Here is a 14,380-nt window from a genome sequence, read left to right as displayed (position 1 = left end):
TTCCTCCTAAATTTAAATCAAGCTTTGTTTCTATCAAAACCACTTCTTGTTAAGAACAGGATGCTATAAAATAGACTTCTTGCCCTTCCTCCTAGGAAACAGCTGTTGTCCTGCTGTACTCTAGCACTCTGACTTTGATCTCACTCTCAGCTACCCCAAGAGCGTTGTCTGCACTACAGTAAGTGGATCCCATGAAATGAGGTAGATATCACAGCAGTGCATCTAAAAAAATCAAGTCTCTCATTTTCAAATGTTGTAAACAACCTCCATGTAGACGTAAGGCTCTTCTCATGCTACCACTGTGCTAACTCTCCTGAGGCTAAATTAGCAAAACAACTTGAAGTCAAAATCTATTCCCTAATGGAGGTACGTGTTCAGTTGGAAAGCTACCACCCTCCCTAGCAAACAGAAGCAGTCTGTGGAGCCCTAGAGCTGGGGATAGATGGATTTATCTGCTTACCCTAAAAGGCAGTTTATAAAACTGCCTCATGGTTCTGTGAATGGGAGAAATGCCTCACTTCATCCTTCCTGAAAACAAGGCTCCTAAAAGGAGTTGTATACGCCTAAAGTCATTGATTAAGGAATTCTAAGTTAAATCCATTTCCTTACTGTTTCTTAACATGGCTGCCTTGCTGCTGTAGTAGCCCATGGAATTACCTCGTGCCTGATAAGATGCATCATCCAGAAATCAGTATCTTGTATTCATAGGCAGAGACTCAACTGTACAGCCATGCGTTGCTGATACTTCCTCAGGCTATCAGCTATCTGACTAGGGAGCCTGCTGCTGCCACAACAGTATAGTGTACAATGTATGTGCTTCAGAATCCTCTCAAATGTGCATTCGTTTGAACCCCGCTGTCTATAGACTCTTACCTCAATAACATCAACTGCTGCAAATTTGGATGAAAACAGCGCATTCTGGGAGGCACCTTCTCTGCTGGATACTGCACCAGAGTGACTGGGAACAACTGCTTCTGTCCTTGCTTCAGGTAAAATTAAGACTGCTGAAGAAGGTTTAATGTCTGGTGTCATGTCAGCAAACCAGTCCAGCTCAGGATCCTGCACTGGTTTCCTCTTCACTTTGATGGTGAATTCTTCTCCTAGGCCAGACTCCAATGAAGACTTCAATCTTTCCTCTAAGGTCTGTTTGGGCAGCACAGTTTTTCCTAGTTGTCCTCGGTGGTCCCATTTGTCATTGTTCCAGCTGTTCCCAGGGGAGGACTTTGTTGAGGGACTCACTTTGAGGCTTTCCAATTCCTTGCTCTGTTGATGGGTACCCGGTAGAGTCCTCTGCATTTCAGCTGCATCAGCTTGTGTCACAGTGAGGCAGTTTCCTGAGGTCAGGTCAGTATGAGGGCTGCTGGGCTCAAAGTCATCCCAAGGCTTCTCATCTACATCACGTTCAACAAAATAAGGTCCCATGCTGCCCTGTGGCTTTTGGGGCTGAATTTGGATGTTCACAGTTTTCTCATTCTCTGTCTCCTCTGGCTCACTCCAGTCTGGCCACTCCTCTGCTGGCTTTTCGGAGGTAGTCAAAGAGCTCCTGCTGCTCCCAAGAACTCCATTCAGGGGGAGCTGAGTGGCTTGCTCACCTGTGGAGCATAAAGGTGTTATATATTCATTTCAGAAAGGCAAGTGTGGTGACCAAGTTGACATCACCAGTGGCACCTGGCATGGACATAAACCATTTGCCAGTTCAGAAAGTAATGGCAATTGCAAAGATGTTTCAGTGCTGAGCTCTTCTCAAAGTAGAAAGCACAACCATCTTCCTGTCTGCAAAGTGGGAGGCATTAAAAACTGGCAGCTGGCAGACATCATTAAGTGACTGAGAAAAGACCATTAGAGGACTGAAAAAAGGCCATGAAAGCAAATGGTCAGCTTCTGAGGTCAGAGAATGAGCTGACCTACAAGTAATCACAGAGGCAACAGTCTGCAGGAGGGTATCAACCATGTTGTGGAGAGGTGGAAACACAGAAATTCAAAGCTGGCCAAGCAGCAATGCGTGTAAATATCAGACTCCCAAATAACTATTCCCTAGGAAGTCAAGGGTCACATGCTCTTTCCTTCACTATTACCTTCCTTGGATCTCTGAATCTCTTTCAGAACAGCACATGGGCAGCATTTACATTTCTCAAACACCTTTTCATTTGTAGGACACTTGGGTTTTTAAAAAGGAAGAGGCAGGTCAAAGTTTTACCTGTATTTAAAGCCAGTGGATTGTCTTGTTGCACAGAATGCTTCTTGACAATGGCATTTCCAGAGATAGGGAGCACGCTGGAATTGTTCTTCAAAGGCTGAGAGGTCTGATGTCTCTGATTGCTTACAGTACGAGTGGGTGAGTCTGCAGGGATAGAAGAAAGGCCATTAAATCCAATACGTGTGTTGGCAGTCTCAGTTGAAACTGCCCATGGCATTGGAGTTTTATTTACTACAGAGATAAGCAATACCAAAGACTGGCATCGCAACACAAGAAACTGCACCTCTTGATCTGTACATAACAAAACTACTCTTCCTGCAGCTCTTGTCAGCACAAAGTTCAGGCAACTGTAAATGGGTCAGTTTTTGCTGCTCTGTTCTATCAAGATCTACACAGTGAACAAACAACGTGATCTGAATTAGATGCTTAAAAAATGCTGGATCCAGTTGGATGCATAGCAACACCCATCTCCTGATCTGCCTCATACAAAAGCACAGCAGTGACATGCTTTGAATTGTGACTAATGCCATTGCACAGACTCTCTTCTATGCTGGGGCACGTGTAAAGCAGCTCTATCCTAAAGGCTGTATGACAGCCTCAATTGTATAATGCACACAAGGTGAGGTAGGATGGTAAGCAGTTAAAGGCTGCACACTGAAGCTGCATGAGGCAGGCTTGTTTCCCCTAGGCCAGCGGGAACAACGTGGCAAGCATCTGGTGCCAGTTCATTGGGGGGGGGGTTGTAGCATACTGTCACTGATGCACTAGCTTCAGCTGTGTAAGCCCCTGCTCCCACCCCTTCAAAGATGGAATAGATGGGCTTGGGCCACTGCTGCCTCCACCTGATGCTGTGTGATGCCAGCCAGCTGCACCTGCTGAGGCAAGGCAGTGCCTGCACAGCTCACAGCACTGGAAAGGACTGCAAGTGATACACAACACACGAGCCCTCCATAAAGGGTACATCCTTTCAGGAGCTTAAGGCAAACATCTCATTAAGCATCATCCATTCAGCATCTAGTACTCCTTTTTGTACATTGTCACTCCCTGTTGAGAACAAAGGGTTGGTTCTCAGCCCCTGCCCCATCAACAGTTAAATCGGGTCCAATTTTACATATATTCTGAAAAATACACCTGTTCTTAGCATGCAAGATGAAGGTTTTTATTTACTACAGCCTACTAGAATAACAAAAAACCACTGCAATGAACCATCCACAGGTTTTAATGAGGGGTGGTAGTTATCAGTACACACAAGCAGGACAAAAACATTTACACTGAAAAAAAGAAGATCTCTATCATGCATTTCACTTGGTACCTATGCTTTATGTCTAAAATAGAGCAAATGCTGATTCTTCCCTCCAGATACAGGTATTCTTATTTCAACATGCATAAAAGTTTTCCCTTAGTACACTTGGTTCCAAGTTATCTAGCAGGTGTGGGGACCACTTTCTTCATTTGGATTAGGTGAAAAGCCTCCAGAGAGCTGAGAGAATAGGGAAGTTTGTATTTCTTTTCCAATCTACAAACAGAAATTGGGGGGGAAGAGGATGAAATTTATTGCTTTTAAAAACACAAAGGGCTGAGGAAATATTAAACAACTACTTGGATGTAGGTATGTAAGTCTCACAGGAGGACAGTACAGCTTTTCCACTAAAGACAACTGCACTTTAACATAACTTCCTTTGCACATATTTCTTTGAAGTTTAGGGGCAAATTAGGTTTTCTTCAATTAACCAAACATAAAAAGATTATTCAAGCAAGAAATTCTACCTGTGCTGCATGGACAGAATGAGCATGAATCCCAAGAGCACTAAAACCACATCACCCACTCACCTTCTGGGGAGAAATCAGCAGTTTTCATGAAACTTGGTGCAGAGCTTTTGAAAATCTTTGTTCTTTCACCACCTACAACCACTTCAGGTCCAAGCAGGGAGACAAGAACTGCTAAGCTGTGCAGCGTTATTGCCACAATGGAGTCACTGGTGTCTCGAAGGCCCAGCAATACCTACAAGAATAGGACAACGTTATCAAGAGCAGAAAATTCTGTTTTCCCACTTGTTTTCCCCCCCCCCCCCCCTCTGTACATGTTATATTTGCAGCACTTTTCAATTCTGAAGATCTCCCAAAGCTCTTAGTGGATTTTGGACATTATTCTATACCAGAATATCAGCCTTCCACTTTGTGCAGAAGCTAAAGAGTACACAATCCTAGCATTTGGAGAGCTCAGACTGATCGCTCCCTGCTGACAGCTGTAGTGTTCTGTGAAACAGAAACGCCATCTCTTGTGGTGAGGCTGCAGTCCAAGCTGATAGGTACCAATCAGCACAAGCAGTGGATTTGTCAGAAGGCATGGGGTTTAACAGAAACAGCACTCCAGATCAGGGTGGAGTGTCACACTTAGGGCCTGTGTAAAAGGAGGCTGGACACTTTGCTGCCAGTGCTGTGAGAACTTAAGTTTTGAACTAAGAGCCAATATAGCAGCAGAAATCCCGTATACTTGGATATGCACCATGTATTACTTTCCCATCCTTAACCTGTGGCAATATGATGTTTTTCAACTCTTCCCGAGAGAACAGTTCTGCATAGGCATGGATGTGAGACAGCAGCACCATCCGCACGTGCTCCTCGTGAACCTCAAAGAGCTTCAGCAGCACAGGAATCACGTGAGTCTGGAACAAGGCTGGCGACAGGAGGCAGTTGGTCTGGCTTTCTCCAGTTTGCTCTAGAGAAGAGATGGGAAAAGACTGCTTTGAAAACCACAGGCACCTCTTCCAAAAACTATTCAGTGAGAGACTATCACAGCTGAAATCTGCAGTGTCACTCCAATGCCAGGTCTGAGTCTTTGTCAGCTGCCAACACAGCTGGCTTGGGATGTCAAAAATGGGGGGAGGAGAGACAGCACTGCCAGCATCTTTCACCCGACAGCAATAGCTCTGAAAGCTCAGCAGCAGTCACAGGAGGTATTGCTTGCCTGAAATACCAGCAGTTATTTAGGTAAAACTGTAAGAGAGGGGAAGCAAGCAGCAGGGCCAGAGGTTGCTGGAGATCCAGCAAGACATGCTGAACACCCTCCTTAGAGATGACAGAAGAGAATCAGTGCAGGGGTGAACCCCCCAGGCTCTCAGTGGCTCACTGGGCAGGTGGGGTGACACTGAAGCATAAGAAAAAGCCTGGGCGATTTGTAATTCTCACCCAGCATCAGCAAAGCAGGGGAAAAGCACTTCAAGTGGAGAAGCTCACACAACTCTCCTCTCCAGTTCCGTACATTAGAGGATCTGTTATGGTTAAACAAACACTACTTCGTGATTCACTGAATTAATTCCAAAACTGTCAGTAATAACTTTGAAGGAAGCATTTAAAGGTTACCTTTCTTTGGCCCCAGCAGATGAGGAAGAAAACTCTTGACAGCTACAGGTTCTGCAAACACAAGCTGGTTGAGTAGAAGAGGCACAAGCCGAGATGCTATCAGCTCCTCTGACAAGCCAGCCACCCTGTCCAGCAGGAACCTGTGTTCCAAGAGAGAGCAATTGGTACCAAAGTGGCCTCTCATGCATTTACAACCATTTCCCTTTGTACTGCCTTCCCCTCTTTTTAGGGTCTGCTACATTAGCTACTACATAAGGAAAGTTTCCCTTGTAATTAAGGGCATCCCATACTGAAACCACATCCAGTTAATGCATTTTAGAGGCAGCCAGCAGAGCATGAAAGAAAAACTCAGCTTCTCCCCTTCTCAGGCCAGGTAATGCCATGACTAAATGGAAGCTTCTCTTAGAGGAAAAAAGAATCTGGAGGATATGACGATAGGATTTCCTGCAGATGCTGCACTTCTGCTGCCTGGGTATCCATTACAGACAACAGCTTTGCCCACACAAGGCTGGGACCACAAGATTAATTCACTTGATACGTCTTATCCGAAATTCTCATTATCATTTTCCCAAGATCTGCCTCAATGAAATAAAGCTTCAGCCTTCACCGTGTCTACATTTCACTTTTTAACAAAGTCATACTCAAAATAAAGCTACTTCTAATAATTAGTTGAGGGAAAAATCCTTGTCTTCCACTACACTGAAACAAGTTTTCTGATATCTTAGACTGCGAAACTGGGCAGATAGCCTTTGTGTAAAGCAGCAGGACCCTGGGGCAGCTCAGCACGGAGCCAGAGGACAGGCTGATCACCACTTGGAGCAGACAAGATTGTTACACCACGCTCCCTCCCCGAGTGGCACTACAGCAGATGAATGCACTTTCCAAATGATTACCATTGTGCAGTGGGAGATGGGATAGTGCTGCTGAAAGAAGCGAAGGAAAATACAAATAACATTACAGAGCAAACAATGTTCTGCCAAAGCAATCAAGGTCTGGCTCCCAAAGAACCACTTCCCTGGCAACTAGTCTTTCCAGCTCTGCCTGATGCCCATGTGACAGAAGCGTTTCTGAAATAAGAAGCTTCCAGATTACAGTTCCCTTCACCTACTTGAAAAATTCAGTTTTCTCCTCCTCAGATTTTAGTGTTAAGGTCTTCAGAAAGTTCACAACTTCCAGAAAATCATTCCTAAGCAAAACAACAACAACAAAAAAAAGTAGATTGTCACTACTGTCACCAGTGCTAAATCAGCACCTCAGCTGGAAGGCTGATAATGCTTTCTTAATTTAAGGGCTCTCTTCAACAAAGAGCCCTGCAATAGGTAGGGATCAAGTCCCAACAGGCAAGATATTTCTTTCCTTACCTGAAGAATTCGTGAGACAGTAAGCTGGACAGCGGTGGACGACACTTTGGATCTGGATTCAGCAGCGTACAGTGCAGGGTTTGCTGAAAGCTGGAGAGAATATCTGCTGAAACTGAAAGCCAGAGCACCTACAATTAGATTTCTCTCCCACCACTGGATAAGCTATGCTCAGGAGTCCTCCACCCCTCCTGAAAACTTACTTTTAGAATCTGTTTGATAGCAAAATGACTCATATTTGCTCCCAAAGGAAGAGAGAACAGCACCTCCATCTTTCTCCCTATGCTGCTGGTCTATCAGGGCACCGAGGAGCGTTACTGTCCTCTGAGAAGCTTCCTGCCCCCTGCTCAGCTGTGGAACACAGCACCCATGTGCCACGTATCCACGTCCCTAAACACTCAGTGAAGTTTCCGGTGGGAGCAAAGCCCTGCAAATCTCTGACTGCTACAGAACAGATTTGGGAGCACTTGTGCTGTCTGACCACATTCAAATACAGGTAAATGGGAATAAAGGAGATGCTGAGGTTTGGATTTTAACCAAGCAAATACCAAGAACAGTGACGGCCACTAAACCTGTAGCACACGTGTCAACTGCAACAAGAGTTGCATCAGTTGACACACACAAGGGATAAGCTGCACAGGTCCACACGTTGCAAACAAACACGTGTCATTGCTCACCCTGATCATTTAGAGCTGTCAGGAGATTTTCAACCATGGCTCCAAAGGCGTAGGCATCCCTTGCATGCCCACAGCTGCTGGGCAGAATTTTGAAATCTACAGACTGAAAACAAAAGACAAAACCAAAAACCAAGTTCAGCAAAGCAGGAGTTCACAAAATACTTGCCAGAGACCTCCGTTCCTCCCCCCCCTCCCCAACTCCAATTCTTTTTTAGCTCCAAAGCTCCACCAGATACCCAATAAGCAGAGCATTTTGCAAAAACAACCTCCACCAAGGAATTTAAAACCCAAAGGAGCAATGGCATCACGGTGTAACAATTCCCCCCTGAGCACGTGCTGCAATTACAAGTCAACAACTTTCAGCATAACCAGGGATAGGAAAACAAACCTCAGCTATTATCCAGCAGCCACTTCCTCCCATTCAGGCATAAGGAAACAAAGTGTGTGAATGAAAACTATTTTCTGAATATGGTACTGTCATTTGTCAGCAGCAACAAGTTCCTCCATGAAGGCAGGACACTTACCATCTCCTCACATGGGATGCACGACTGGTCTCGCACTGATTTGACATGACAGAGGAACTGGAAAGGGAAGAGGGGAGACGTGAGCTGCCTCCGGGGCCCATCTGGGCCAAGCAGCATGGGTGAGCTCTCCCCACAGGCCAGGACTAACGCGTGCCCCTGCTCCTTCAGCTGGCAGCCAGGGCAGGCTGTGCTGTGCTCTGCACAGATGAGAAGTGCTAGGAGTGCACCAGGTGTGAAGCACCAGGCTGACAGAAAGCAACTTCAAGGCACCACAGCCAACCGATCCCTTTATGTCTTAGCTCCCGTCATCCATGATCCATCTGGATGGGGATAGGGTTTCATGACCTTTACCAGTCAGATTTCACTGCTGGGCTCTTTGCATTGCTGTGCACCACTACACCAGCTGTGCATCCGACTGATCCCTTCTGAAAGGTGATACGAGAGGGACATCGCACAGTTCGTAAAGGATTCGTGGACACCAGGAGAAAAAACAACACAGTGCACAGTGCCAGGCTGCAGCAATGGCTGCACAGCATGCAGCAGAAATCAAACCAGGAATCTTTCTGCCAAGACCGGTAAAAGCAATAAAGATGCCAACAGCAAAAGCTGAAGTCATTTAAATTATTCTTCTTATTGATTTATTTCAACTTGGGTCTTCCTGCTCTATGCTTTTTTTTCTTTGTCAGCCCACAGGAACAAGAGCTCTCCCTCTCTCCAGTCCTCACCTACCCTCCAGCCAGCTGTCCCCCTTAGAAAAGCAGCTGATCCGGGGCTAGTGGGAATTAGTTTCAGTTTACGTAGATGACATGTATAGCTGTAGCGTTCCTGGAGCTGGAAGCTCCAGAACGTGAGCCTTCCCAATGCTGGCAGGCCAGGATCCCCCTCCCAGGCACTGCAGGGGTGTGCTCTGCTCGGCTCTTACCTCCGGGGTGGCTTCACTAAAGTTACAGACTGTTTCCATTCCTCCCAGTTTCCAGTGCCCGTCCTCGCTTACAAACACAGACGATAAACAGACGTTGTTATGAGTTAGGTTTCCCTAAAACATAAGAAAGAATGACATAAGATGCGAGATCTTAATTAGAGCTAACGAGGAACTGAAGAAAAGCTGCCAAAAAGCACGCACTTCTACGCACCCTTTGGGATTTTGTAGGTGACCAGCAAATATCACACCAAAGCGCTGGGTTTTTAGAGCACACAAAGCTCCAACTGTGACAGCCCCTACAGCGCAACTGTAAATCCAAAGAAAACCTCCAACTATGAATAAGCTCAAAAGCTCCAGACTGAGCTGGAATGTACATTCAGACATAGACAAACACAGTGCCAGAACAGGGGAGCAGCGACACCAATCTCTGACACGTGGCAACAGCTGTAAATAAACACAATGCCTGAGCAACCCCCCTCCATAAGCGCGAAGCACTGCAAGCAGCTCTGCATTTACAAACCTTACTTCCTAAAGCCATCCTGCTTCCAATTACCCTTCCTTCTAAAAAGCAGACAACGATTTCAGCAGTTTCAGCCTGAAAGAACTGTGAAATGCAGGCGTAATGCTACAGTGTGATGGAAAACACAGCAGCAACAGCGGGGTAGCAGAGCCCCAGGCTGCTGCAAGTGAGGAAGAGCTCAAGTGCAGCAGTCATGGATATAGAAACAAAGGAAGGAATCTGCTTACCTTCGGAAGGCCTCAGGCAAGGATATCTAGCAAAATATCCTCACCTCCACTGCCAACCCTTAAATGAGGTCTGGGAAGGGGCAAATCCTGGCTCCATCCCTTCTGGTCACTCAGGTACATTGCATACACCTGAGCTCCCCTGGGTTGGCCCTGCCTTCCCACCAGGTGCTCAATCACTGCTTCAGGCTGTGACTCAGCATTTCTGCTACAGCGGGTGAGCGTGTTTGCAAGGAATTAGGAATGAGAGTCATCCAGGCAAGCCCAGTTACAGCACTCCCCTGCCACACTTCTCGCTCCCACCAAAGCCTGATGCTGCTGGTACCTACCCTGTCATGGAGGAAAGTGAGTGCCAGCAGCACGTCGTAGATCCCTGCGCAGATCTCTGCAGAAGAAAGTGTCTCCAGGACTGTCTCCAAAGGCTTCACACGTTCAGTAACCAGGTGGATCCCATTAGCTTCCACAGTGCAAGAGAGGAAGCGCAGAAGGCATGGGTGGCGCAAGGTTTTCAGGTGCTTCCAGAAACAGAAACATCTGTTACATCTCACCCAGTCATCTCTGACAGCCGCAGAGCTTAGCCACATTTCCTGCTTGAATCTAGACAGCCACCCCTGCTCCTCACCGAGCAGCCAGCACACTGGCTCGTTGCAAAGTGCTTCATAGCACAACCTGGACACTTACACAGAAGAATAAATACAATACTTTGAGTCTGCCTAAGAGAGACTCTCTGATTTTTAGATGTGGAGGAAGAGATGAGCACTCTCTGAGAACGCCTGCAGGCGTTGTTATCTGAACACTGCCCGTCACCACTGTGCAGTGCAGGAAGAGCTTTACAGCTGCTGATCCCCTTCTTCTCTACCACATGGCCAGGGACAGCCCTGACCACTTCTCCTTCCCTCACCCCAGAGGCTTTGGCCCTCATTAACCACCTCCCACCTCTCCAAGAAGAAGCACAGCCCTGACAAGTCTTTCCCAGCACGCCCGCTGCAGTACCTTGGCAGCCTTGTTAACCATGTCCTCGTTCTCCTGCTTGTACACGAAGACAGAAGCGAGTCTGCCATCCTGCAGCACAGCTGGATAAATGGTGTGTCCGGTTGGCAGCGTGAATGGCGGCTCTTCCAGCGTGTAGCTCTTTAAAGCACTGTTCTCCGAGCCCATCACTCGCCGAGTCGGGCCGCTGGAGAGGTTCCCTCTTGGTGACAAATGGCTCTTTGGGTGGAGGCAGAGTTTTTCAGGGGGAGGCAGGCACCATCCAGCTCACTTGCAGAGCATTTTCTGCAAAGCACGAGACAGCCATGAAGAACCTCATCCCATCAGTCGGTTATCTAAACCAACAGCCAAAAAGAAAACAAGCCTCCTATACTCAACACGATACGATCTCATGTCTTTATTAAATACAAGCTTTACCAACTGCACAGCCCTTTGCTCAATGCCTCACCTCCCCATCTCACCTGCCAGCCCCGGCTCTGCAGCCAGCAGCAGGCACAGCAGCAGGCACAGCAGCAGGCACAGCTCCCATTGGGCTCCGTGCTGGCAGGAAGGAGCCTCAGGGACACATTTGCTATGGGAACCAGAAAGCTCTACGGCTTCTAAGTGATGGAACAGGGCTTCAGCTGCCGCACGGCACCAGGTGGGCGCACGGCCACAGAACCACTCAGGTTGGAACCACTGAGATCACCACATCCGCACCCATTCCCGTCGTGTGAACGTTAGGACAGCTACAGAACTCGGGGTCACAGCTTCCGAGCGCCACAGGCGAGCAGAAGGGAGACAGCACAGCCCGGACGGGTGTGCGAAGGCCTTCCCTGTGACCCGCAGGCCCAGGAAGGGCCCCCACCGCCCCCACACCGCAGAGCGGCGCTCGGCTGCGCGCTCAGCCCGCACAGCGCAACCCCGCTCCTCCCCGCACAGCTGCGGGCGCCCATCCGGAGCTGCGGCAGAACAAAGATGGTGCGCCCGACACCGACCGGGAGCTTCCGAGGCTGACGCGAACTCTCAGCCACACAACCGCACCGCGTAACGACGACGCGCGTCCTGCGGGACGAAGTTAAGCAGAGCCGCGCTCAGCGGGGCGACAGCCGCGCAGCCCCGGGAAGCGAGCGCCCCTCTGCCCGCACACGGCCACGCGCGGACGGCGGCGCCGGGCCCGCACCCCCGGCACCCGAGGCGGCGGTTCCGGGCCCGCCGCGAAGCGCCGACCCCGTCCCGCGGCGCCGACCCCGCCGCACCTGCTCCCGGCCGGCCCGAGGGAGCCGCCTCCCCTGCCCCGCCGGCCGCTCGCTTTCCTCCCGCACGGCGCGGCCGCCGACTCCGCTTCCGGCAGCGGCGCGAGGTGAGGCGAGGCGAGGAGGGCGGGAAGAGCGCCGCCTCGCGCCGCGCGCGCCCCCCGCCGGCCCGGAGGAGCCGCCGAGCGGGCGGCCGCCATCTTGGGCGAGGGCACGGCGGCCATTTGGGTTGTGGGCGAGCGGGCTCCTCCTCCGCTTTGCCCTGCCTGAGGCCGCGCGGGTTGGGACGCGTTCCTCGGGGCCGGGAGGGATGGCGTACATCACCCCGAGCCGTGTGGCTTCCTCTGCGGGGACCGCGTCCCGGAGGAGGGGGGGGGGAGGGGGGCTGTGGCAGAGCCGCACCGCTGCGCGCGCTTCGCAGCCCCACACGCTCCGCTGGGGCTGAACAGCAGCGCCCCCAGCGCCGCACTGCCAGCTCCCAGACGCGGGGAACGCCGTTAAAACTAATTGCTCTCGGCGCTGCGGAGTAAAGGGGCTCCGGGGAGAGATTTCACGTGAGTATTTTGGACGGCAGGAGGAGCGCTGAGAGCAGCGAGCGCGGCGCGGTGGGAGGTCCGGGCTCTTGACGCGCCGTTTGCGTATCAGCGCCGTTACTGCGGCACCGCGCTGTGCTTCGCGCCGCCGTTGTGAGGGGCGCGGCAGCACCGCCCGTACCCACACCTCGTCTGGACGGGGGTTTGTAGCGATGGTGGTCCGAGCTGATTAAATTCAACAGCTTATTTCACCGTACTGGTAACTTTACTCCGTCTCACACACCCGCACAGCCGAACTCATTAGTTATTTAGCAGCAGAGTCTGAAGGATAGCCCAGTGACGGTCAGGGATCCCCGCTGCAGGGGGGGGAAAAGGGGAGCAAATCGCAGTCAGGGCGAGAAGGGAGGAAAAGGAGCGGCCCCGCTTTACGCGGGATGCACTGCGCCGGGACCGAGCCCCGAGTGCGGGTCAGCACACAGCCGCCCTGCAGGTCAGGCGCTTCGGTCTCCCTCTGACACCCACGGGAAACGCGATAGAGACTGCAAAGTCGCGGCTCTTTTCCCCTTTCTGGCTCAGGAGCCGTAATTAAAGAGAAAACGAGGCTCTGTCCTGCCGTAGAGAACAGAGTGGCACAGCTGGTTCTCATCTCGGCCAGCAGGCTCTGCCCGCAGGCTACCAAGTGCTCAGTAACTCCTACCAAGCTCTGCTTGCAGATAAATGATGTCCTTCTCTCAGCTGCTGCCAGCAAAGCTACAACCACTTGATCTTTTATTCTTTCCTCATAAACTCCTAACACTGAATACTAAAAATGCAGCCAGAGATTTTTTTTTTTCCACCGCCGTTTATTCTCAGCGTGGCCACAGCTGTATTACAATTACAGACACCCACCCATTTGCTGAGGCTCAACTGCAGTTCCTCGTTAACCTCGAGGCTTCCAATTAAAGGCTCCTTGAGTTTCACTGATAGTTTGAACGTGCTCTGAGGACTCACTTCTTTTTCCCTCCCCCTCCACTCAAAACGCATTCCATGAGAAGGGCGGCTGCTTTAAGTAACTTAATGCTGATTTTCTGGAAATTGCTGATGTGTGGGTATCAGCCCCCAGAAAAGCTTGGGAGATCCCTCTCACAGCTATAGCTATAAAATACACGAAAGGCTGCCACTAAACACGGCACAACTGCCAGGCAGGTGGAGCGTAGGTTCAGAGCAATGAAAAGAAAAGCAGCACATCTCAGTTTAATTCACGTTTTCGGCGGTGTTTCTAGAGAGAACTTAAATCTAAGAAGCTGAACCTGAACTAGTTAACAGTTGTGTAGAAAATGACGTTAAAAATAGTAGTTAATCTTGGCAAGGCTGCTCTTCCACCTACCTCCAGTACGTCCAGTGAAGGCAGTGCAGGGTGGAGGCTGAAAACTTGTAAGAAACACCAGGGCTAATTTTAGAATCACTTCCAGTCACACAGAATGAAGCCTGGTGAGCAGCAGTGCATATAAAGGTACCCGCACGTCTTTCAAAAGCAAGGCTTAAAAACAATCAGATCTTAAAGGTATAAGGCAAATACAAACCTACTGAACAACCACGGGGCCTTCCAAGCGTATACACCATTCGTAAGGGATTGCTGGCTTCTGTTCTGGTAGTGCCAGCCCCTCATCCGGGTGTGTTTGCTGTTTGAGCCAGGTGTGTGGAAGAGAAGATGGGCACATTCAAATCACATCCACTCAAATGACGGCCATTTAAAAACGATGAGCTGCGAGTACTGTAAAAGGGAACTATTTGAACTGCTTTCAGGATAGTGGCACACAGAGAGCATCGTCTGTACGCCTGCATCTATCTGTTACGG

General features: G+C 49.7%; 2 protein-coding genes and 2 long non-coding RNA genes across 12 annotated transcripts in view; 3 read left to right on the top strand and 1 right to left on the bottom strand.

The window, feature by feature from the left end:
* C1orf112 (C1orf112 homolog) overlaps positions 1–875 on the top strand; it is a 17,871-nt gene extending 16,996 nt beyond the window's left edge. Inside the window, exon 25 of the mRNA XM_015290436.4 lies at positions 96–875. Within this exon, the coding sequence (XP_015145922.2) occupies positions 96–132 (37 nt within the window). The 3' untranslated portion in view covers positions 133–875. The remainder of the gene's footprint in view (positions 1–95) is intronic.
* SCYL3 (SCY1 like pseudokinase 3) overlaps positions 1–12,594 on the bottom strand; it is a 13,592-nt gene extending 998 nt beyond the window's left edge. Inside the window, exons 1-13 of one of the 6 annotated variants that reach the window (XM_046944371.1) lie at positions 12,330–12,594; positions 10,779–11,060; positions 10,115–10,300; positions 9,042–9,155; positions 8,120–8,176; positions 7,596–7,698; positions 6,922–7,033; positions 6,669–6,746; positions 5,561–5,700; positions 4,729–4,916; positions 4,028–4,199; positions 2,198–2,341; positions 874–1,592 (exon numbers count right to left, since the gene is read on the bottom strand). In XM_046944371.1, the coding sequence (XP_046800327.1) occupies positions 874–1,592; positions 2,198–2,341; positions 4,028–4,199; positions 4,729–4,916; positions 5,561–5,700; positions 6,669–6,746; positions 6,922–7,033; positions 7,596–7,698; positions 8,120–8,176; positions 9,042–9,155; positions 10,115–10,300; positions 10,779–10,943 (2,178 nt within the window). In that variant the 5' untranslated portion in view covers positions 10,944–11,060; positions 12,330–12,594. Of the gene's footprint in view, positions 1–873; positions 1,593–2,197; positions 2,342–4,027; positions 4,200–4,728; positions 4,917–5,560; positions 5,701–6,668; positions 6,747–6,921; positions 7,034–7,595; positions 7,699–8,119; positions 8,545–9,041; positions 9,156–10,114; positions 10,301–10,778; positions 11,111–12,013; positions 12,098–12,329 lie in introns of those variants that run through there. The other 5 variants (NM_001012595.4, XM_046944370.1, XM_046944373.1 and 2 more) reach the window with 5 other exon arrangements.
* LOC112532907 lies at positions 4,892–6,166 on the top strand. Its single transcript, XR_003076483.2, has 2 exons — positions 4,892–5,026; positions 5,929–6,166. It is a non-coding gene; the product is annotated as an uncharacterized LOC112532907 (long non-coding RNA).
* The window catches only part of LOC124417073, a 47,519-nt gene continuing 45,586 nt past the window's right edge, over positions 12,448–14,380 (top strand). For 3 of the 4 annotated variants that reach the window (XR_006930818.1, XR_006930817.1, XR_006930816.1), the window contains exon 1: positions 12,448–14,380. This is a non-coding gene — a long non-coding RNA (uncharacterized LOC124417073). The other variant, XR_006930815.1, reaches the window with a different exon arrangement.

Source organism: Gallus gallus, chromosome 8 (genome assembly GCF_016699485.2).
Source record: "Gallus gallus isolate bGalGal1 chromosome 8, bGalGal1.mat.broiler.GRCg7b, whole genome shotgun sequence".
In the NCBI taxonomy this organism is placed as follows: Eukaryota; Metazoa; Chordata; class Aves; order Galliformes; family Phasianidae; genus Gallus; species Gallus gallus.
The sequence above is the reverse complement of the archived record's forward strand: the minus strand, read 5'-3'. Positions and strand labels throughout refer to the sequence as shown.